Below are 24,425 nucleotides of genomic sequence, written 5' to 3' on the forward strand. Positions count from 1 at the left end.
TCTTAACCTTTGTTACTCAGGTGTTTTTGGACTGCAACTCCCAGAAGCCTTCACCATCAGCTGTACTGGCTGGGGTTTCTGGGAGTTGCAGTTCAAAAACACCCGAGTAACAAAGGTTAAGAACCACTGCTTAGACTGAGAGAGATGTGGAAAAACCGGTTCTGTGGTTAATAGCTGTACTTCCCTTTACACCCACAGGCTTCATCTCTTTTGTGGCAGCTACTGCTGCAGTAGGTGCTGCTGAGGCCTAGATCGCCTCAAGCTGTACTTGCTGGGCTTCACAGGCACTTTTCCTGGCCCTTGGCAACCTAGAGTTACTTCATTACCTCTGCAGCTACGGCTCTTTCTTTCAAAAGGCAGGGGGCGGCGTGGAATCCTTTTTAATTCTTGTTCAAGGTGTTTGTAGGATTACCGGTCGAGCTCCCAAGCAGGCCAAGATGATGGCTACAAATTTGGATAAGAATGTCAAAGCCCTCCAGGAAGTGTGGAGGAGAGAAGAAAATGCCTCATGCGCGGACTGTGGGAAACCTGGTACAGAAAATCTTCCTGTCTTGGAGGTGAAAAAAGAGAGAAACTTTGGGAGGAGGGTGGGTAAATTTAAAAAGGTGGTACCTGCAGCAGACAAAAGGTTGATGAAAATTTGGAATAATTCAAGGAATTCAGGTTGGGGCATTGGGAAGGTGTGGAATTTTATGTTGTGTGCTTTGTTGAGTCTGATGGGGTCAGATTGGATACTGTGCCTCTTTTGTGTTTTAAAATATTTGAGTGGGGTATGCCCGGAGGAAATGACTTCTGTTACTTTCTATACATTTGAGAAAGCTGTATATATTTACTATACCTGCAAAATGTATCCAGTTTTTGCCATTCAGGAGAAGGATCATAGTTCCAGGTAGGACATTAAAGCCCTTCAACCTCATTTCCCACTTCAGATAGTCTTCTGTAGCATAATTTTCTGCTTTGGCAGTGCTGCCATTTTTTAAAAACCCTTTGCTGAGCTCTCTTAGAGACTTTGGAATAGGATACTTATCTTCTTGCATGAACTTAATGCAGAGCTGAAGATATTCAGATATAAACTTGTTGACTTCTAAAATGTCAGGTTCAGATCTGCCATCCACATCCTGTAAAACCCCTACCACTGTTGTTAATGTCAACAATTTAGTGGGGGATATAGTATTCTCTTCTCTCCTTCAGCCATTTGCTTAAAATTAACAGCAGCTTCCTGAGGAGAAGGAATTTTGATGGGAAAATTGTGTGGGGTGGAGAAAGAAGGATAGGAAGGAGCTGCTGAAGTACACATTCATACAATGATAGTTTTCAAAGTTGTAGCTGTATTAGTCTGTGCAAGCATTTCAACAAGAAACACAAAACAAAACAAGCACAAAAAACCCCACTTTGACACCTTAAAGGCTAACTGCTATGTTTTAATGTAAACTTACATGGAACATGTCCATTTCATCAGAGATAAGAAACAGTATACTGTACAGAGATTACATGGTGAAACAGTCATGCAAGGCTCTAAGATAAAGGGATAGTGGTGCTTGGTTGCATTTCATATCTTGGTATTGTGTTGTATGTAACTAATTGTTATAATTGTACTTTTGATGATTTTATATATGATATACTGTTTGTGTTTTTATCTATGTAAGCTGCCCCGAGTAGACATTGTCTAGAGGGGCGGGGTAAAAATTAAATAAATAAATAAATAAATATCTTGAAATGATTTAAGACCCCAGTTTAGTAATAAACCAATCTTTAAAAGAACTGAATTTCAAACAGGGGTCTTAAATCATTACTGTGTGTGAAATGCAACCAAACATCGCTGTCCCTTTATCTTATAGCCTTGCATGCACCTCTTACCATGTAGCCTTTGTATTTTGTTATATCTTACCAAGTGTGTGTGTTCCACAAAAGCTTGCAGTAAAATATAGCAGTTAGTCTTTAAGGTGCCACAATGCCGCTTCCTCCTGCTATTGTTTTGTTTTATGTTTCTTGTTGAAATGAATACAATGGATGATAAAACAGTTGCTCTCCTGCATAAGGTACATTTTGTCCTTCTCAGCTACAGATAAGAAACAGGTGTTATCCGTGGCATTATACACCTTGCAAACTCAGCTTATAGCTTGGACAAGTTACTTTTAGAAACTACAGTTCCCAGAATCCCCCAATTATAGACCAAAAATGTTTTCAAACTTGTATAGAGAGCACAATACAAAGATCAAACACAAAGGGACATGTTTTGGGGTACATGATGAAACAATCTCATTTTAAAAACCTAATCTGGTGATTCTCTCTCAGTATAGTTGCTAGTGCTTATCTCAGCCAATATATCTATACAGTATATTAATAGAATGTGAATATGAAGCAAGGATGGTGGTAGTTACATGGCTCCATAGCTGTAGCTAGGGTAGGGCTTTGCCCCATGGAGCCAAAATCTAGAGGCTATCAAAATCTAGAGGTGAATATTAGGAAAATAAACTGCAACACCTCCCATCCCTGTTCACATCCCTCTTTCTGAAAACTTTTTGTTATTTTCTTTGGGGTTGTTTGGGTTATCACAGATTTCCTCCTTCATGGTCATTAGCAGAGGGTAGTGGCCATGCCATGGATGATGGCTGAGTGCACAGGAGAAGGTGCTGCTTGCCCCAGATATCAAAACTGCTACTTACAGTTCTACATGGCAGTCAAATATTTACAGATAATCCCCATTTTGATCCTGGGCAGATACCCGATTACATGTATCAGTCCTTGGGCACAGTAGAAGTTCATACCTACCATTTTCTTTGTCAAGAACCAGACCTCAATTTTATTCCTCTCAGATCCTCATTGGGCCTCCTGCAGTTTGGGTGTCTTCCTGTGTTTAGACTGTGCAAAAATTCATTGCAACATCCCTAGCATCAACAATGTGAAGTCCTTAAGGGCAGAATGTTGGGAGGAAGGCCAAGTAGAGGTGAGTCTTGTTGCCATAAGAACTTTTACACCATGATATTGGAACATATGTGGAACATTCAGGGCCAGCTCTATCATTGAGCAGAGTGAGGAGGTTACACTGAGTGAACAGGCAGTAGCAACATGATGGAGAAGAGAGGCATTCTGTCAACCTATTCCTCAGGCTATGTGGTTCAACATTTAGGGGATTGGGGCAGAAGAAAAAGAGAGAGAATCTAGCCAAGTGTCATCTTGTTGTCCCTGCAAACAGACTCATTTGCAAAATGGAAATTGTAGTTCCAGGTAAGAAGGAAGGTGTGACTATCAGTTTCCAGTTGTGCTCCTCTATGTACTTTAGATGTAGGCTAGGCGTCACCCTGACACTCCAGGATTCCTTTCTCCTCCTGAACCCCAAGCATTGGCTTGACAATCATGTATCATGCCAGCAAATTTCCCATTAGTCTTCCCTTGTTGTGGGACAGGAAAGAGGGTTAGGAGGAGGGCAGAAATCTCTTTAACAATAATTCCATGGAGTTACTGAGTGCATTTCTGGCAACTGCCAGGCAAAGGGCCCTGTGCTCCAACTCCCTTTCTTGGAGGTAACAGTACAGTATCTACAGCCAAGCCAGTGAAGGTAAGGAACTTTTGCTTGTCTTGTTTGTCTTGTATTTTAATTCTGTTTGTTTTCGTTAGCTGCTTTGGGCATCATGAATGGAAAAACAGGGTATAAATATAAATAATAAATAAATGGACATGGATAAAAATTAATATTGATACAATATTTGGCTCAACTAGTAATGAAGCCAGCAAAATGTGTGTGAAAGCACGCACACACATACATATTGTGGACCTTTTTAAAATGTTCCTTTTTTTTTTTTGAACAGGTGTAGATAAACCTTTATCTTAAATACTTTACTTGGGCAAACCCAATGTTGAAAATATAGCTGTTTGCTTATTCCCACTCAGATATTGGCAGTGCATGGAGTGGGTGGGTAGAGTGGAATACCAGAGAATCCACTCTGTTCCTTTATCTCTTGGATATAACATTCCACATATTAGCTTGCTCTACTTATATAAATTCTTTGGGTGATTTAGATGGGCGGAACAAGCATATCCTGTCTTCGAGTGATCAGAACTCCCCAAAAACTAACCAGAGTTGCCCAAAGGGCAGTGGGAGACTTGAACATAGGTGTTATGTAAAGCAGGGATGGGTAACTGGCAGTCCTTCAGAATGTTGGACTACAACTTCCATCAGTTCTAGCCAACACTGAATGATTGAGTTGTAATTCAAAGAAATGTTTGGAGGGCCATGAGTTGCCCATCCCTGAGGTACATGTAATATCAGTTTCAGTGGCATTCTGAGGTTCCCAAAACAGAGCTGTGGCATTCAGCTCTGCTCTCACCTGTCCGTCACAGCTGGGCAGGGGAACCTCAGCCAATGAGAGGACGGAGGGTGGTGCAGAAGTGGGAGGAGCTGGGTTATATAAGGTGTGTGTGAGGAGTTTTGAGAAGAGTTTGAGAGATGAGTGATTAGTGATTGATAGAGTGAGAAAGTGCCTGTCAGTGAGGGAAAAGTCTGTGTGAGCTAGTGTCTGATAAACAGTAATCGACAACTTGATTCTATACTTGTGATTTACTCCTTTTATTTCTTGTAATCAATAAACTTTTTATTTGTTTGAAAGAAACCCTTGTCCTTTTGATTTAAAGGATAGGTTGGTGGCAGCAGTTTTTGGTGAGGGGTAGTGAGCACTCTTATAGGCCTGGATTGGTAGAGGCTTGAGAGTGGCCTGCTACAAGAGCTTTGAAATGTTACTGTGTTAGACTACAACTCCCAGAATCCTCCAACTGCTATAACCAATTGTAGTTCCAAAAATGTAACTTTTCCAGGTTCTGTCCAAGAAAACAATGCATGAAAAGGCTTCCATTTAATCTAGAGATGATTTTGTTCGGGCTGTGGGGGTCCACTTGAAGTTTATAAGTAGTACAAGGGTTTTGTAGGCATAAGGGGTAAAGGTAGCACTTATCAAGATAATTCCTTGTAGAAAGAAATGCTAACATGCACACCTTCCTGCTTTACAGTTTTTGGTACAGCACGGAAATGCAAAAGCCAAAGCAAGATATGAGGCCCATGTTCCAGTTTACTATTACCGTCCAGTCCATACTGACTGTCTGTAAGTGCCATCACTCCTTTTGAATTGGGACTAAGAGGGTGGAGGTGAGCATTGTAGAATGTCTCCGAATTGTCACTCTATTGCTTGTTGTGACATCTCACAGAGTCCTGAGAGAACAGTGGATACGAGCCAAATATGAACGGAAAGAATTCATGGAGCCAGGAAAACAGTCTTCATATTCCAATGGTAACAATTCTGCAAGGGAATGTATTCCCCCAAGCAACTTTTTACTACTTTTGAGCAGCACTCAAGACCTAGCTGCTCATATTTTAGGTCAATTTGCAGAGGTCTCATTTGTACCAATGGTCTGGGTTCCATGCCCATCTCCTGACGTGTCACCAGGCAAGGGATTTTGCCAGTCACGTTGCTGGAGTGGTAGGAGAATCTGACCTGAGATAATTCCTCCCTGTGTTACAAAAGATATAGTTAACAGGAAAATCATGTTTTATGTCCATACATAAAATAACTTCCATTAAGGGTGGAATTATAGATTGCAAGAGGCACAGCACTACCTCTCCAAATGGCAGTCCAGTTTTGGGAGTCCCTGCAACACACTTTGTCACACTTTTACATTGGCATGGTATGGTGATGATGCTCTCTGTCTTTCCCTGGCCTTCTTCAATCTTTGGCTAATGCTGAAAGATATAACTCAAAACCGGGCTGCCACTGTTGGTGATGTTGATGGAAGATGCTATACAAAAGCATCTAAAAAAGCCACACAGTCCCCGTCTGGGATATAGAAGAAGGCAGTTTATGTCCTGTGGGTCCTAGGCCATGCAGGCCCTCTACATGTTGTTTCCTGCTGCTGTTGGTGACAAACACTAAATTCAGTGGTTGTTGTGGGTTTTTCAGGCTCTGAAGGTTGTTCTTCCTAACGTTTCACCAGCCTCTGTGGCCGGCATCTTCTGAGTGCTGTCCTCTGAAGATGCCGGCCACAGAGACTGGCGAAACGTTAGGAAGAACAACCTTCAGAACACGGCCAAAGAGCCCGAAAAACCCACAACAACCATTAGATCCCAGCTGTGAAAGCCTTCACGAATACACTAAATTCAGTACTCACAGGAAATCAGGGCGAGTTCTGTTTGTAATACATGTTCTAGCTGTCGTATGCAGAAGGTATGATGGGATTACCTGGGCAGGGAGACGTATTACTCCCTGAGACGAAAGAAAGTATGGTGTTCCTTCCCTCTTCCATAGACTGAAGCAAGCTAGACTGGCAGATTATTAGCAGCATTTTTCACCACATCTGAGGAAGCAGCAGGGGTGAGCAAGCCCTCAGATGGGCCATTTTGTCCCCTTGGGACCTGCTGTGGCCTATACTTCCTCCCAAAATGTGATTATTCAATATGTTTTAAAAATCAGAATTAATTAAAAATTCATTTCCAGTTTCATGGTGAAAGAGGTAGGGGGAGAATTGGAGAGATCTCTGTCCACCTTTGGAGGAGAATTGCCATTGCTGGAGTATTCTTGCTTTTCTAGCTCAGTTTTTGAAGTCCCCACTTGTTGGAAGGAGCCTCGTGGTCACATTGCAGTACCATGGTCAAGATTCTGCTTATGACCTTAGTTCAGTCCTTGTGAGTTCATGTAGCAGCTCATGGTTGACTCAGTATTCTGAGGTCAGTAAAATTACGGTAGTACTCAGCTCACTGGGGGAGCAAAGTGCAGCCTGCATAATTACCGTAAGTTGTAAACTGCCCAGAGAGTGTTTAAGCTATGCCAGGCATTATCTAAGACCTCTGGGTAGTGTGGGCGGCATATAAATTGAATAAATAATAAATAAAAATAATAAAATAAGCAGTGGCCAACTTTGAGCCATTGTTTTCTCTCTTGGCCATTGGGGAGAGATGCAGAAACTCCCAAAGATATAGAGACATAATGGGGGGGGGGGCGCTATAAACTAGATTAACAGTGGGTTAAGATTGGTGGCTAAAGATAGGCTACATGACTTCTCCAGCTGGGTTGTCTTCATAAGGGACAAGGGAAAGGCTGGGGAGCTTGAGAACAGCTGGGGTTGCCAGAACTGCACCAAACATCTGCTTCCTGAGGCAATTACCTTGGACTGCTTAATAACAAGCCTGTTTCAGTACAGGAGCCCTCTCTGGTTGTAACACTTGAGCTCTTAACTGACAAGATATTGATAATGTGAAAATTCTCATTGCTGTGGCCTGGCAGCAAACAGCACTAAGAAGCCAACTAGCTAGCTTTCATGCCAGATGAAGCATTTTGCAGAAGTATCTTCACTCTCTCTTTCTTAAACCCCTTGGATGTGAGTCAGAAAATAAAATCACGAGTGCTATAGGATGTCAGTTCCTTTCAGATCAGAGGGAAATTGTGCAAAATGTGACTGCAAAATGTGACAGAGAGAAAACTCTAGCTCAGTGTTTGCAGCCCCCACATGTTGGGAGGTGTGAAGCTGCACAGGAAACATCATGAGCTATAATCTTCTTGTGTGATCCCTTTTGTGGTGGAGATGGGCAAAGCAAAGTTCACACCTACCATCCCATCTCCGAGGAAACAAGCACCAAGCATATGGAGGCCCATTTTCTTCTGTGAAGACCCTTCAAAATGTGGATGGGAGGTAGGACTCCAACAGATGACATGCATTTCACAGCAGCAAAGAGAGGATGCTTCACCTATTGAATAGCTGTCATGGTTCACCTATAGAATACAGTTCTACAGTATAGAGGAGCATTGCAGGAAGGAAGGTAGAAGCTCTATTAATCAAGTTATGTCATATTTTACTGTTAATATCTTAGTTTATTGAGATTTTAAACATATGTGTGTGTTCTTAGTTGCTGTATGTGACTTTGTTTCTCTTTATTAGAAGAAAGATGGGATATAGATTAAACAAGTAAGCAAGAGAATAAATAAATAAGTAAACACAGAGACACAGAAACAGACAGACACACACAGACACATACTTCTGTGTCTTTGGTACATGCAACATAAATGCAATGAAACCAAATTCTACACACTCCGAAATCAAAGCAGGAGCACTTTAATTAGTGTCAATCTGTCACTGCCAGTAATATCATTCCTATTGCGTAGGCAGAGCTATGCAACAGGATTCTTGCCTCTGCCTTTTCTTTCCACCTCCTCTATACAGAGATCAGAAGAAAATGTATGCTTCCTGAAACAGAGCTTTGAATTACATGCATTCCACAGCAGCACATAGAGGATATTTCACCTATTGAATTGCTGTCATTGAACAGTTCTACAAGACAGAAGAACATCGCAGGAAGGAAGCTCAACTAATCAAGTTATTTCTGGTCGATTCCTCATCCACTGTGGGCAAAATTCTTCCCCAAACTAGCATCTCCCTACTATTTCATATTACAACTCTTATCAGGAGTGGTCAGCGTGACTAATGGTTGGGGTGATGGAAGTTCTAATCCAAAACATATAGAGGCTTTCAAGTTGGGGACAATATAGATCAAGGTGGGAAATTATGTGTCTCTTTGGATGTTATCAGAACATAACCCTGGTCCACCCTAGTCACCATAGTCAATGGTGAGGGATGATAGGAACATCTAGCAACATCTGAAGAGCTACACCTTCCCCATCCTTGACATAGACAAACTTTCTGACCTATTGTAGTGCAATGCCTTAAGCTTCTGTGTAGCTCCTGTAGCTATTATATATACTTTCCTGTTTCTTGCTAAAACAATATATTTACTAGGTCACCCACCTGCTTTCTAGAATTTTCATGAAGATCAAACTACTTCAATTTTTCACTTTTTTGTTGGATTTCCTCTCCTAGGACTAAAAGATGGGATTCTCTGGAAACAAGGCCGAGACAATAGGCAGTATCTGCCCCGCAGATTTCTTCTGTCAGAAAGAGAGGGGTGTCTCAAGTATTTCACCAAGCATGATGTGAGTATCCACCTACTTGTGGCAATTTCCAGTGAGGTAGCCATGCATAGAGGGGTCGCCCTGTCTTATGCAGAAAAAACAACAGTTCTGAGACACCTTAAAGAAATTTATTACAGTGGGAGCTTGTGAGTATATCTCAACCCAAAGTTTGAAGTTTTTCACAGGATCAGAGGAATACTTTGAGACTTTCTCTGACATAATCAGAGCTTGGAAATGTTACCTGCTGGGGATACATCTTCCAAAAATTCTATAGTCAGTGTGCCACTGGCTACAATGACAGGTAGATTCTGGGAGTTGTATTCCCAAAATATAACTCTGCTCATATTCTCCTTGCCCTCCCTATTTAACTTATTATTGCATCTGTGTTCAAAGTTAAATTTGTAAGCTTGCTGCAAACAGAGGTCTGTCTCTTTCTGTGTGTGATTACAATACTCTGTAAGATACTGGCTAAAGTCCTGTTGTGCAGCTCCATTTGCATAATGGCAATGATGTCATAATTGGTGGCAAATCACCACCAATGATTAATCACTGATTAAAGACAACTTCAGAATACACACAACTTGTACACAATACAATGAAGTTACATGCACCCCAGACTTGCCAAAGGAAGCCTTTAATCAGTGGCAATCTGTCAACTGCTGCTGAAATCATTCCCATTGTTCATGCAAGACTGCACAACAGGATTTCAGCCTCTATGTATCATGCTGATGTTCTATAAATAATAGCGTATTTACTTCTCAGGCAAAAGAACCGAAAATAGCAATTAAAATTGACACTGTCAATGCCATGTTCCAACCAGAAAAGACAGGGCACCCAAATGGCCTGCAGATCACCTATCTTAAGGACAACAAGACTCGCAACATTTTCCTTTACCATGAAGATGGGAAGGTATGTGGACCCAGCCTACGTATACATTGCAGCATTACCAGATGCAATCCAAAACACTTTGTAACAAGAGGATGCCTTACCAAATGCTTACCAATGTAAGCCTTCATAATGTGAAAAGAGGCTGAAACAGTTTGCAGAAAGCTGTTGCGCCCGCACAGCACAAGACAGGCAGCCACTGTATTTGCTTCACCCTCTTTTCAGGACCTGAATGCTTATGATTGACCAGGTGAAGGATCTTCCTGTTTCAAAACAAGTTGGGCTTTGCTTGCTTGTACCTTTGAAAATAATTTTCTCTTTCTGCATGCTTTCTGGTCCTGTACTATATTTTGTTTTGCTCCTCTGGAGCCTATAGTTGGGGCAGCTCTACTATTAGACAGAGTGAGTGCCTGCTTTAGGAGGCAGATTTTGAATGTCATCAAGGGACCGATTGTTATTCACTGGGGCCAATCCAGATTCTTTTTGTCCTCTCTGGAAGCCTTCTAGCCAGAGGCAATTAGGACATGCAGTGTGAATGTAACAGCCACCCTCAAACCTCAAAGAGTGGTTGTTACTTTACTTTAAAATTCTGCTGCCACCAACTTATCCTTAAAAATTAATAGAAGGGCAAGTGTAACTTTGAAAAACAAAAGCTGGTTTATTGATTACAGGAAATAAAAATAGTAAATCACTGGTAAAGAATCAATAAGTCAATCACTGTAAATAAATCACTGGCTCTCACAGACTATTTCACACTGACAGGCTCTCTCACTCACTCTAACTAACAATCACTTTAAACTCTCAGCTCAAACTCTCATCTTCAATCTCTCAAAAACTGATCTCTCAAACACCATACACCCCTTTATATCCCAGCTCCTCCCCCTTTAGCACCACCTTCCATCCCCTCATTGGCTGCTGTTCCACTGCCCAGCTGTGACGGACAGGTGAGGGCAGGGCTGAACGTTACAGTGAACAATCACATAGCAATATTAAATATGGGTCTGTAGCATTGTCTGTACACATATTCATGGTAGGAGACATAGTAGGGGAGGATGTATTTTGAATGTTATAAATTATGGCTGTAGGAGACATTCAGAGGTTCAAACAACACATTAAGTTTGCTGCACTGCATGTAATTATGTCTCTTATATTCCATGAACTAATTACAAGAACTCTGTAGCTCTGCTGGGTGTTGGTTTCTCCAGACTCATGCTGCACTCTTAATCAAAATTTCCATGAATGTAAATTCCAGATCACTAAATGGGTCCCACTTTTGAACAGGCCTGCTTAGGGTAAAGTTACCATTCACTTATTTATTGGTTCTTTGTGTACCCTTTTTTCTCCCTAGGAAATAGTGGACTGGTTCAATGCAATTCGTGCAGTACAGTTCCATTATCTGAAGGTGGCCTTTCCTGTAGCCTGTGATAAAGAGGTAGGAAAGCTATGAAACAAGAACAACACATTAGGAATGCCAATCCATAGATTCTCTGGCCTGCTAATAACACTTTGAGTTTTATGTATACACTCTTTGACCATTTTAGCTAAGGTGAAAATTGGGTTGGGTGTGAGCATGTTTGTACAAATTTTAACTATGGCTTGTTGCTTAGGTCATGAACTGCACTACTTACTGGACCATGGCTTGTTCTCCCCATCCCAGGTTTGTCTCTCTCCCCATTTCAAGATGGGCAGCTTGGCAAACAAGTCGAGTCAAACTGCAGTTTTGGGATTACTACACAGGAAGCCATGATTTAAACAAACCAGAGTTTGCCAGCCAATAACACACCATGGGTTCTGATTCTGGCTTGTAGTTTGATAACAAACCACAACCTGTTAGTGAAAGCAGTTCACACACAAATTATAAGCAGTTCACAACAAATTATAACACAGTTTGTTCTGATTAGATGCATGCAATCTGTGTCTGTCTGATTTAGCATTAGGCATTGTGCTAATCTGAGGAAAACAGCAATTTCCCCAGTCTATCCAAACCTCTGATTACTGTATCTAAAGTGGCAACCGTGTCTTTCTGACCATGGTGAAAAATCAGAATCTATTTCTTTGTTGCAGTTAAAAGGACGGTTGACAAGGAATTTCCTGAAAGAAGGTTACATGGAGAAAACTGGGCCAAGGGTAATTTTATTTATGCATTTAGATATATTTTACTTTGTTACCTGTGCTAATCTCATAGCTGTAGAAGCTGTAGCTCTGTGACAGTAAGCCAAAAGTAGCAAAAGGATTAATCAAACAAGAGGAAAGTCTCAGCACTGCGGAAGTACTCCTCTGTTTTAGTGGTTTCCTGTGTTGATTAACATAGCTAAGTGACAGCTAACATGTTATCACCAATTAATGCTGTTCTGAACTTCGTGTATATTAACCTTTACATAGATTTCTCATGGTACAGAGTCTTGTGGTTCAATAAAGACAAAAGGTATGATCACATGGGGAAATAGATCACAATTCAGGCCGCTTGTGGAGCTGTCCAGTGTGATCTCTTTCTTTCTGATCACATGACACTCACAGGGAAATGTGCTCCAGCACAACCCTGATAAATGTCCAAGGTGGACCTTCTGGGTCCAGCTGTAAGGCTTCTACTCTTGGGGGCTGGACTGGATCAATTCCCTGGCAGAGGAAAGGGTTACTTTAAGGGAGATTACTCTTGTTAAAAGTATCCTTTCTGGTGCAGTCAGATTGGTGGCTTTGGAGCCATCTAATTGCACCTTAATACAAATTTGATAGAGATGTTAATGGGCTGCAACCCCATTCATTAGATGCAGCACGGAATTTCAATAAATGCATTACAAAGCCAATTCCATTGAATTGCCAGGAGAGGTCTCTGTGTTCTTGTAAATGGAATTGTATTTTTACCTCTGCAGCAAAAGGAGTCTTTCAAGAAACGCTGGTTTACTCTGGACCACAGAAGACTGATGTACTTCAAAGATCCTTTGGTAAACTGGCAACTGGTTTGTCCCTTCTTTCACCGACTCCCCCCCCCCCCCAATTTCAGGTTACACTTTCTTTAAAAATGGCAGTTTTTTCCCTTCTGTATTACTTGACATAAATGTGAAATTATTGATATTTTTGAACTACTTTCTATAGCCACTCCAATAAAGTATGAGTTAGGAACCTTTGTCCCTCCAGATATTTAGGGCTATAACCCCCACTGTCCTTCACAGATAACCAGAGGATGGAGGAATTTGGTCAGGTACGGTTTCTCTCTCAAATGTATTTTTAGAACATCAAATTGTTTTCATGCTGAATATGAAAAAATTCAAATACTGCTAAATTCTTGTAAAAAGAAAAAACTGAAATGAAACTGTCACCCATCTCCATTAGGGGGGTGATGGGAGTTGTGGTCCATATGGAAAGCACCAGGTTGAGAAAGACCATCTTGGATGTTTTTGCTGTTGTGGCTCTTCCAGGGTTCCTCTTGAAGATCCTGTGATTCATCCTTACTCCCAAGTGTCCTACCTGACAACCAGGGCCAGCTGCCATATTTTCCTTTGTGCAAGACTTATCCTTATCCTCCACAAAGGGAGCCTGCAGTTTCAAGATGCTTTGAACCTAACCACCAGCCACACTGATTGGACTTAATTGAAGTTATAGGCCAAAACAGTGAAGGGTTCCAAACTGATGGTGGGTGGGGTACCTATTTTTGGCCAGAAGAATGAGTTTTCATTAGGGAATGCTTGTGGAGGGTGTATTCCAGAAATAAGTGGAGCTAAGGGCCGAGGCAAGGCTAATGGCAGAGTACGCAGGGCAAAATAAATAGTATAGTCCAACTGAAATTCTTACAATTTGGACAAAGCATAGCTGTGTTCTGTGCACCTGCATGGAGGTAAGCCCCAGTGTTGACACCCTGCTCCTTTCTCACTCAAGAAAATCATGTGACATTCCTATCAGGCTTCAACTTATCTCTGCTGTCAGTTGTTAATGTGGACCAGAAATTCATCAGGCTCCCTAAAGCAACTCTCCCACTTGTCTCTCCATTCACAGGATGCTTTTGCTAAAGGTGAAGTATTCGTGGGCAGTGGGGAAAATGGTTACAGTGTCCTAGAGGGACTTCCAGATGGCACACAGGGCAGCTTCACCTGGCAATATGGCATCACCATTGTCACTCCTGACCGTGATTACCTGTTTACCTGTGAAACAGAAAAGGATCGGCAAGAGTGGGTGGCAGCTTTCTGGCATATTATAAAGCAGCCCATGACACCCCAGGAGTATGCAAGTAAGAAAGGCTTTATCTTTTGCAAACATCCATCTGATTCTTATGCCTGGTAGTTTATTTGTTGTTGTGCTCTGTCAAGTCATCTCAGACTAATGATGGTCTAGGAATTAATGATCTCCCAGAAGACTTATTATTGAACAACCCTGCTCACATCTTGCAGACTAAAGGCTATGACTTCCTTTATGCATGCAGTCTATCTTGTGTTTGGTGTTCTTCCTTTCCTACTGCCCTCAACTTTTCCTAGCATTAGTGTGTCCATTTTTGCAAGCCCCATGATCTGTCAAAAGTACAATAAAGGTAAAGGTTCTCCTTGACATTTAGTCCAGTCGTGTCCGACTCTAGGACATGGTGCTCATCCCCGTTTCCAAGCCATAGAGCCAGCATTTGTCTGAAGACAGTTTCCGTGGTCACATGGCCAGCGTGACTAGAGTATAATACCTTCAAAGTACAATATCCAAAGTACAAAATCCAAAGTACAATAGCTTCAGTTTAATCTGCTTAGGGAATTATACATATATTTAATACATATACATATTATACATATATGTATTAAATATAAGACAAGGCAGCAATCCGTGAAGAGGTTAATACTGACGTGGTGTTTTTGATTATTCAGGTTCATTTTTCCAATAATGAAGCAAAGTTTCCACTACAATATTTTTAAAATCTGCTCCTTGTATGATAGACCAGTATTGCAGCTGAAGAGCTAAGATTAAGGATGCAATTAGACAGCAAAAAAAGGAACCTGTGTGATTGCACTGGAAAGGGTCATCTGAATGGGAGCGATCTTTCTTAAAACAACCCACCCATCCATTGAAAAATTGCTCCAGCTCACCCCCCAAAAGTAGTAGCCCTACTTGCTGGACCAAAAAGGTCCAGCTTGGGCACGGCTTGGAGACAAAGTTGGGGTGCTATTCCCTGTACATGTTTGATCAGCAGGAAATAGCTCATGCTGGAACATGCCACAAACAGTTGAAAATGAGACAATGGTTTGCTTTAGGTCATCTAGGAGAACCTTGGGAGGAATTAGATTTCAACCAGGGACTCCCTGATTTATTGTTGTATTTCTTAGCTGCTACAGGGCATCCATGTAGTTTACTGTGTATTGTATTCATAAATCTATTCTGCTTGCCATTAGAGGAAGAAATGATGCTAGATATCATAATGATACCACACCCTTTGCTACCTAATATGACATCAAGTCAGTTCTGTCTTATGGTGACCCTTTTCAGGGTTTTCCAGGTAGAGAATACTCAGAAGTGGTTTGCATTCCCTTCTTCTGGGGATACCCTGGGACTGTGCAGCTTGCCCAAGGCCACACAGGCTGCCTCTTCTCCCAGGAGGCACAGTGAGGAATTGAACTCCCAGTATCTGCCCCCACAGCCGGATACTTAAACCAATGAGCTATGTATTCAGCCAGCTTTGCTGCCTGAGATCTTTTCCAATCCCATGTTGTTTTTTGTGATTTCACCAAGCATTGTCTCTATTATTCAAAGCTTGTCCCTACAGCTCTGGGGCCTAGGAATCTGATTTTAAAATAAAACAAAAGCTGCATTATTTTTGTCTCCTGCTGAATATAGCCATCCCCAACTGCATGGCTCTATTGTGAGCTCTAATACATTCTCTTCTTTTTGGACAGTTGAAGCTTATTTTAAGCTCAAGCCATAGCGTCTCTGCAAGAGAGAGAAGCTAGCTGCTATCTGAGAAACACGGGATGGAAAGAAGGCATCCTCTATCAAATCAATTGCTATGCTACGTTTCCTGTTCTCTCAAGGTTAGAGAACATACGTCCTTTTATCAATGAGCCAAAGCTCTTTAGAGGAGCCTGTGAACTCTGCCAAATGATCCTCTGCTGGTTGGAGATGCTTAAAAAAATGAACAATATCCCATCACAACAATTGCTGTTAGAGAACAGCTTCATGCACTGGGACAGCAGTGTACTCTACTGTTTTGATCAACAAGGAAATGCCATGCAAAGTTGGGAAGCAGCAAAGTGAATTGGCAGATCTTTGTGCTGCCCCTCCTGTGCAGCTGACTGATGCTTGTTGAGGACTAGCTGCTGGCTTTTAAAGTGTCTGGTTTGTTGTTGTTATGTGCCATCACGTTGCCTCCAATTCATGGCGACCCTATGAATGAGTGCTCTCCAAAATGCCCTGTCCTCAGCCGCCCTGCTCAGCTCTTGCAGACTCAAGCCTGTGGTCTCTTTTAGGGAGTCAGTTCATCTCATATTTGCTCCTCCTTTTTTCCCTGCTGCCTCTCACCTTTCCTAGCATTATTGTCTTTTTCAGGGAATCCTGTCTTCTCATGAAATGCCCAAAGAAGGACAGCCTCAGTCAACATTTTTGCCCCCAGAGATAAATCAGGCTTGATTTGATTTAGGACCCACTTGTTTGTCTCTCTGGCAGTCCAGGATATCCTCAAAGCTCTCCTCCAGCGCCACATTTTAAATGAATCAATTTTTGTCCTGTCAGCTTCCTTAACTGTCCAGCTTTCACACCCATACATGATGACTGGGAATACAAGTATGGGTGATTTTGGTCTCATTCTCCAAAGACACAGCCTTACACCTGGTGATCTTTTTTTCTAGTTCCTTCCTTGCTGCCCTTCCTAGCTCCAGTCTTCTTCTGACTTCTTGGATGCAGTCTCCCTTTCGATTGATGATTGAACCAAGATATACAAAATCTCTAACTGTTCCAATTTCTGTCTTTGGTAGACAGATACAAACATGCATTCATTGTGATGTGTGGTACCTTAAAGACTCATGTTATATATTCCCCATAATACTGTGCTTATTCTGAACCTGTGGGTACTCCTTTTCTCTAGTTTGCTATCTGTTCAGGAATATCCTGTCACATCCTGACAACTCTACCTTAACCCCAAATTCCTGACAGACAGCAACGAAGCATCTGAGTGCACATTATCGTTGCCTGCAACAGGAAAATCAGAATACCCTGGGCATAGATTATTTTGGATGGAGTACATATACTTCTCTTTCAAACCTGTTTGCATCTAGAGTAGGTGCTAATCTCTGGAGTGGAATGCAAGAATATATATATTGGTGCCTAAGATGTATATCTTTCATTTCTTTAATTTTTGTTACATTTGTTTTACTCTTCTTTCATTTCTCCTTTATGACAATGGGAGATCCAGCCAGTCTTCCACTGTCTTTTTTTGTTTAATGTCCAAATGACATGACATTCTAGGTAGCCTGACCACATCTGACAGAGGATCAAACCTGTAAAACCTCAAGTACATTAGACAAGAGTTCCCTGTTTCTAATAGATCATACAAGGTCCCTGTTCTATAAGCTTACACCCCATTGCAATTTATGCTGATAAGTTTCACTGCTTCCTTCTGTCCCTGGTACTCCCTCTCTAACCTCTCTGTTATGCGTGCAACTTGATTGACTCTTTTTCACCCCAATAGAGATAAACAGTGCTCGTGCATGTGTGTATATTTGTAATCAGGTGTATTTAAAGATTAAATTGTTAAAGTAGATCTGATCCTTTTGTTCCCATATCTCATATGGACAAAATAATGGGCCTCATTTGTTTTGTTTCCTATTCACTTCGAAAATACTTCGGTGTCTTAGACCTCATGGTGAAGGTGGGGTTCCCAAGGATTCACAATAATCAGCTCAGCCTTTTTGTCTATTCCAGCCCTTTTGTTGGTCAGCAGATAAATCAGTTGAGTGGGAAGGGAAGGGAAGGGAAGGGAGCCTCTGCAAGTGACAGCCAGGAGGACCATGGGTGTATTTCTGAAAATAAAGAATCCCATCCATTGGATGGGTTTTCCGTTTAATGGAGTGGTTCGCAAATAGACCTTTTTCTTCAGGCAAGCCTTCCCTGAGTGACCCGCTGCCTGAGTGGGGTTTAAAATGGATTCTGTACCTTATTGTTTTGGTGTAGCTTATATTTTTTTAACATTTTATTTGTGTGATCCTTTTTGTATCTGTATACTTACCATCATTAACTTTAAATACTAATGATGTAAGTCACCTTGGGTTCTTTTTAAGGAGAAAGGTGAGGTAAAAATATTTTGAATAAAATATATTAATAAATAGTAACTGTGGAACAATCAGGTTGCACAGGAGTAAGCATTATTTATATTTTGGGTTCTGAGATATTAATTCTTCATGGCTGAGCCAAAAAAGCTGAAATTTTTAACGGGTGCATTTTTTTGTTCAATTTAATGCCAAGAAGAACATGAAGACTATGGTTTTACTGCCAAACCCTGGGAAGTCATGCTTTCCTCTCTGCTGATCAAGCTGAATCCAGAGCAGCTCCAAATGCTTATTATTGTGGGAGCTGTTCACAGTTTTTGTCACTTCTAACAGTTCTTAAGAAGCTCAAAAGTACTGTAAATAGAGAGCTTCACACAGTGCTCCTTCAATCCTGGTATTTCAGTTACACTCTCTACGTGGCATAAGGGTGTTTTATTTCAAGTTGTGACATGTAGCCATGAAATTCACTGCAAACATTCCCACGCCTCCTTGTTGGTAAACCAAACATCTGCTAGACTTCTGTCATTTTTGTGCTGTAGGCCTTTGGGGAAGTTCCTTCATTTGATCAAGGTGGCTAGGAAAATTAATTGTCGTGTCTTGAGTAAAAAGACACCTTTTTCAGTAGCTTCCAAAGAAGCTACTTAGATGAGTAGCGAAACATTTCAACCCAATAAGAAAGACATCCAGTTGCCATGACTCTACTTCCAGATCACCTCACCTGAAGGACTGAGAATCTTCACAGACACTTAAGACAAGTAGCACTAGAGATAGGAAGGGCCAGGCTTCCCATTAGCCAGAGGGAAACAGCTGCACCATGGAGCAGATTTGGGACAGCAGCAGTGGCAGCCCCCCACCTGATGCTTCTAGAGTCATGGGAGTGCCTCTTTCTTTACGGACATAACAGCCTGTCTTGTGCTCCAAGCCTAGTGGGAGATCATATTTTTGGTTCCAAAGTAAGGTTCAATTGTCAGTCCAATCTGCTGCGATACACAGGTTTGGGATTTTGTCTTTGGCCTCAAGCAGCAAAAGCTCTTGGGTCAGCTTGTTGAGATAGTATGGATAGCAGCTAGCTGCTGTGTTTCTAAAGGAGTATTCCTTGTTCTGAATGTTTGTCTTCTCCCTGTAGTGATAAATTTGGAAGTACAGTTATAGGAGCTTATCACCAAAGTTCCCATTGAAATACTAAAATACACAGGTTGCTGGATCAGTGCAAAACAATGATTTAGGAGCATATGTTTTGTAGTGATACTGGCTCTAAACTGCCCTTTGAAGACCAATTTAAAGATTTTGCATTACCACAAGGGTAGTTTGCAACAATATACTGTTTCTGAGAAAATGTAATCACAGTTATATTCAGAATGAACAAGGAACTATGGGGGGAGGGGTTACTATCATAGGTCCTGCTACTCAGAAGGTTGTGGGGCTTTAATCCTGCACCAGTGGTTTTGGTAGAACTTTACACTTGTTGTCTACCTTGTGTGGTTAAACCTAACAAGATTGCATCCCATGCATAATTTCTTACAAATAAATTCCAATGAAAAAGTGAAATTTATTTCTGAGTAAAGCACAAGGACTGGGTAGCAAATCTAAAAATCATCTGCTTTAGTCTGTTGTAGAAATTGTATGTTGGGCTTTTTCACAATGCCCAGCAACATTCCCTCCTGATCATGACTGCTTTCGGCTTGATCTCCAGATTATAGAAGAGTCCTGTTTTGTCATGTGTTAGAGTGTGTTACACAGCAAGAAAAAGGTGAATTGTCCCAGTCCAAGATATCCCAGGCAGCCCTTCACCAGGGGCAAGGGCACCAGGGCCCAATCCACCACACAGAGTATCAAGCCCAAAGGCACTCACCGCACGGTTGGTCATGACAAAGCAGAGGCAGGAAGCGCATGGCTGAGAACACGGAGCCCGGACAAGGTGCTAAGAGGCAGGAGGCAAGAAAGGGGGTCAAGGCAGGATCACTGGAGTCAAGATGCAGAGATGTAGTTGGCGAGCAGGGACCAAGGCAGAAGATTTAGGAATACTGGACCACAGGGACTCTAGAGCTCAGGAGCAGCAAGACCTTTGTTACTGAGGCAAGTTCTGGCAGGGAGAACCATGCCTTAAATAGGCTTTCCCTCCAGGTTTCCAGGTGAGCCTCATGAATGGCTCAGCAGCTGCTACACAGGTCAGGGCCTGAGCCTGCAAACACCAGGCCACACCTGGGTCAGGCCGGGCCTGATCCTGCAGCTGCCAGGGCAGTATGGGCCACATCCTGACATGAATGGATCCACTGTGAAGTCATATCCAGAAAGTTGAGTTTCCCCAGGTGAGTTTGCTTCAGCCAACCACTCAGTAGAGGGGGGGGAGCAAATTACCCCTGTTCACTCTTTGAATCTTCTCAGCTTCATACCTGGTACCTAAGTCTGCTTGGTTTTGTTGTTCTTGTTGTTGTTGTTCTTCTTTGCCCATTTCTCTTTTCTTTTCAAAGCTTACTAAGTGGGGGAGATAAAGGAATCAGCAGAGAGACAGGAGGAAATTTTCACTTCAGCCTTGTTTCTAGCTTTCTAAGGCAGCTCTGCTCTGTTGTGCTCTGGCTGTCCAGATTTGCAAGAGACAGAGCTACCTTAAAACTTCCTTTTCTCCCTGCTGATTCCTTTCTCTTTTTTTCTTTGTCTAGCTGCACCAACCATAGATTAGCAAGCCATTGAAAGGAAGGAAAGGTTTTCTGCTATAGGCTACTCAGAAGTGGTTTATCATTCTCTTCTGTGGGTGCTCTGGAACTATATAGCTTGCCCAAGGCTGCACAGGTTAGCTCATCTCCTGCAAGGCAAGGTGAAGACTCAATCACCTGTCCCTATCTCCAGGTGATCTGACTCATTAAGTTGTCCAACCAGAATGGAACAAAAATCTGAGATTAAGTTCCTAAATTGGAAAATTCTTTTTGTTTTCTCCAAATTAGGAATTTAATCTCAGCTACTTTTCCTTTCCCTTCATCTTCCAAGTCCTATTTTATCCTCAACACAAATTCTTTCTTCTTCACCTTTTGTTTATTTAGATTACATTATTTATATAGAACTCCCTGCTTTCCCTTTTATATCAAAGATGTGAAATGTATGGGCTTCCAGATGTTTTCAGAAAGCAATTCACCTCTACCCTAGGCAGAGTTCAGTTCTGGTGCTTCTGATTTCCACTCCCTGCATTCCTCACCCTTGAATAGACCGATGGGAGTTACAGCACAGCAACCTCTGAAGGGCTGCACTTTGTCCATCCCTGATTTGTAGTAATAAGGATGGGTGAGTGATAGGAGTGGTAGTACTGAAACATCTGGATAGTCACATATCCCCCCCCCCCCAATTTTATATGGGTGAGTAAAGATGAAAGCAGCAAGGAAGCAAAGAAAAATATCAAAAAAGAAAGCAAAGAAGACACCAAGGGAAAATGCTGTGAAGAAAACTCAGAGAAAAACAATGATTGGGTTGAAGGACCGTGCGATTCCTCACTTGTGAGGTCACTGACTGGTAGCAACTGCTGACTGCATTGGCACTTGAGTGTGAAACCAATCGTCAGACATGGGCCTCCACCGAGAAGGGAATGGTATTTCTGAGAAGGGGATGGTTGAGGGAGCACCAGAAGGAGGAAGGAAAGGAGGAAATCTGTACGGCTGCCCTGGAGAGGTATTCTCTTTTTTTGCTAAAGACAGGAATAACCAGATGATGAAGAAAAGTCAGAGAGAGAGAGAACACTCAATGATGGCACAGCTCATAGATGAAGCTTCATGGGGCAATTTTTCTGATGACACTGAGCTTAGAGAAGAAAGTCCTGTCACTGAAGTCTTGGGTGTGATACTTGTCCTTATGTGCCTCATTGGAATGATGGGAAATATCTACACGCTGGTGGTAGCATTTGGCAACCCATTGATCCGCTCAATGGGTTCTCTTCATGTGTATGTGATCAACCTAGCTTTGGCGGACTTAATCTACCTTTCCACCATCCCTTTTGTGGTATGCACATATTTTGCCCAGGACTGGTTCTTTGGAGACGTGGGTTGTAGGTTTCTGCTTAGCTTGGACCTGCTCACAATGCATGCTAGCATCTTCATCCTGACAGCCATGAGCCTGGAGCGTTATTGGGCAGTGACTAGACCACTAAAGGCCAGGTTGTCCAGAAATAGTTACCGCAAACTTGCCAGTGCTGTTGTGTGGCTCCTCTCGGTGTTGCTCACTGTACCCATGATGGTCATGATGCAGCTACAGGAAGGCAGAAGCCACAAGCAGATTTGCTTTCCCACCTGGACACCTGATGCTTTCCGAATTTACCTCACAGTTCTGTTTGGTACAAGCATCCTTGGGCCTGGTTTGGTTTTGGGTATTGTTTATTCCCGTCTTGCTTGGGCCTATTGGACTTCCATGAAAACTATGCAGCCACAAGTGACAGGAAGAGTCTTGAAACAGAAGCTGTTCTCCAGGATCTTCAGCATCATTATTGCCTACTGGTCCTGCTTTGTACCATTTTGGACATGGCAGCTAGCCAAACTCTATTGGTCTGAAGAATTGGAGATTGGTCTTACCGCTCAGGCTTACCTCAACTTTGGTGTAACCTGCTTGACCTATGGCAACAGCTGTATCAATCCATTCCTTTATACTCTCCTCACCAGGAATTACCAGGAGTATGTTGCAGCTCAAGATGGGGAGGGACAAGGTAGGGGACATGGTCTCTTTAGGAGAAAAAGGAGATATGAAAAGACCCAAGCAAGATGCACATCTGTCACCCAGGGAGAATTGCTTGGATAAAGAAGGCTAAGGATAACACTGATGGTCAAACTGTGTGTTTCAGGGAACTCATCATTAGAAGATGAAAGCAAGGTGCCTCAACAATTATAATGTAAATGAAACCGGAGTTTACCTCTCAGTGGTTAAACATAAAACAAAAACCAGCAAATCTGCAAGCCAGGGAAGTGTGAACAATCTCATGCTATGATAATCAGAAGTCTTTCAGCTGTTAAGAAAATTTTGTTTTTAACAACTAGCTATTGTATCTGTAATGTATAATTTGAGCTCAGTATTTAGCTCCAAATATGCCTTCACTCATATGACTCAGCCTAATCACGTAGGCAATCATCCAAGGCAGAATTGGAGAATGTGGACTCTTTCCAGATACAGTTGGACTGCAACTCCCATCACCCTTAGCAAATACAGACAATGGTGAATAGCATTTGCTATTCAGCTATATTTGGAAAATCCTCCGTTGCTGGCCTAGAGCTTTGTTCATGTCATTCTGTCATGAAGATTTGTAGATGATGGGTGACTACAAGCCACTCGCTTTTCTGCAGCGGTCATGATATGGTGAGATTACCTTCTCAGACTTCTCCATTTGTCTCCTTCCTTAATGGAATTTAGATACTGTACTAAGTAAAAACTCTGTTGTTTCAGGGTGGCATTAGATAACTAGTTGTCCCGAAGTTCTTTCTCAGTATTTTGTGTTCCTGACCAGCTACTTTTATGATATTGCTGTTTGAAATTCTTCTCTGCCCTTATTGGGGGTTGGGGCTGTCAGAGTAGCCTCTGTGAAATTAGTGAGATGTTAAGTCAGTCGTGATTATCAATTTGAAGCCCCATTATCTTCAAAAGTCGACTCTTGCTTTAAGGGCATGGAATAGATGGGCAAAGCTGCAGTGAAAAAAGGTCTTTCCCCAGATTGGATAGAGTAACTTTTTTTGGGGGGGGGGGTGAGTGCAGCTGTGGTCACAGAAGGTATCTACCCAATTTTCACTACTCTCCTCTCCTCCCTCCCTCACCTGCAGCCCCAATCATTTGTGCAGCATGGGGTGGGAGATGGGACTGAAAGTTTCAATTGCACCAGACCAAATGTATCTGCCTGAAGCCTGGATTTTAGCCATTGCTGTTAAGGACAAAAATCCAAGATGCCATTTTTTTAAAACAAAGGAAATAAAGAGAAGTTGATACATGTATTTGTGTCCTGGTAGCTTCTTGCAACTTATTTATGTACTGAATAGCACCACAAGGAACTCTGGAAAACTCATTCAGGATGTGTTCACACATGTAAATAATATATTTAGTCTTTATATTCTAACTCCTTGCAACATCAGTCATCATGGGTATCATTTCTGGATACTTGACACTCCTAAAGATAAAATCCTGGATTCAAAATGAGCTTAGTAGAGTTTATATTGTAGTTCCATTCTTCTATGGTAAGAGGTATGTGGGTTTTTTGTCAGAATCTCCCCACTCTTCTTCCAAGCTATTATAAACCCTGTGGTAGATTTCTCTGTGCTTCTTTGCTCCAGGAGTTCTGTAAACCTGGCCTGGACCCAAGGAATGGATCTGCCAGAAACATTAAGAAGTTGTAGTTTAACAGTCAGGCCAT

The 24,425-nt window shown here is 42.0% G+C and overlaps 2 protein-coding genes across 2 annotated transcripts; both read left to right on the forward strand.

The window, feature by feature from the left end:
* Positions 1–208: 208 nt before the first annotated feature.
* Positions 209–16,921, forward strand: LOC110075919 (arf-GAP with dual PH domain-containing protein 1). The gene is made up of 11 exons (XM_020787615.3): positions 209–531; positions 2,817–2,947; positions 5,005–5,096; positions 5,200–5,282; positions 8,857–8,969; positions 9,711–9,857; positions 11,182–11,265; positions 11,898–11,960; positions 12,704–12,775; positions 13,824–14,055; positions 15,695–16,921. Exons 1-11 carry the CDS (start codon positions 438–440, stop codon positions 15,721–15,723), a joined length of 1,140 nt encoding a protein of 379 aa, XP_020643274.3. The 5' UTR covers positions 209–437; the 3' UTR covers positions 15,724–16,921.
* Positions 16,922–21,465: 4,544 nt separating this feature from the next.
* On the forward strand, positions 21,466–23,908 carry LOC110075921 (urotensin-2 receptor-like). The gene has a single exon (XM_073000087.2). The coding sequence runs from the start codon at positions 21,611–21,613 to the stop codon at positions 22,829–22,831; it is 1,221 nt and encodes a 406-aa protein (XP_072856188.2). The 5' UTR covers positions 21,466–21,610; the 3' UTR covers positions 22,832–23,908.
* The last annotated feature ends 517 nt before the right edge of the window (positions 23,909–24,425 follow it).

The sequence above is a fragment of the Pogona vitticeps genome, chromosome 5, assembly GCF_051106095.1.
Source record: "Pogona vitticeps strain Pit_001003342236 chromosome 5, PviZW2.1, whole genome shotgun sequence".
NCBI classification, from domain to species: domain Eukaryota; kingdom Metazoa; phylum Chordata; class Lepidosauria; order Squamata; family Agamidae; genus Pogona; species Pogona vitticeps.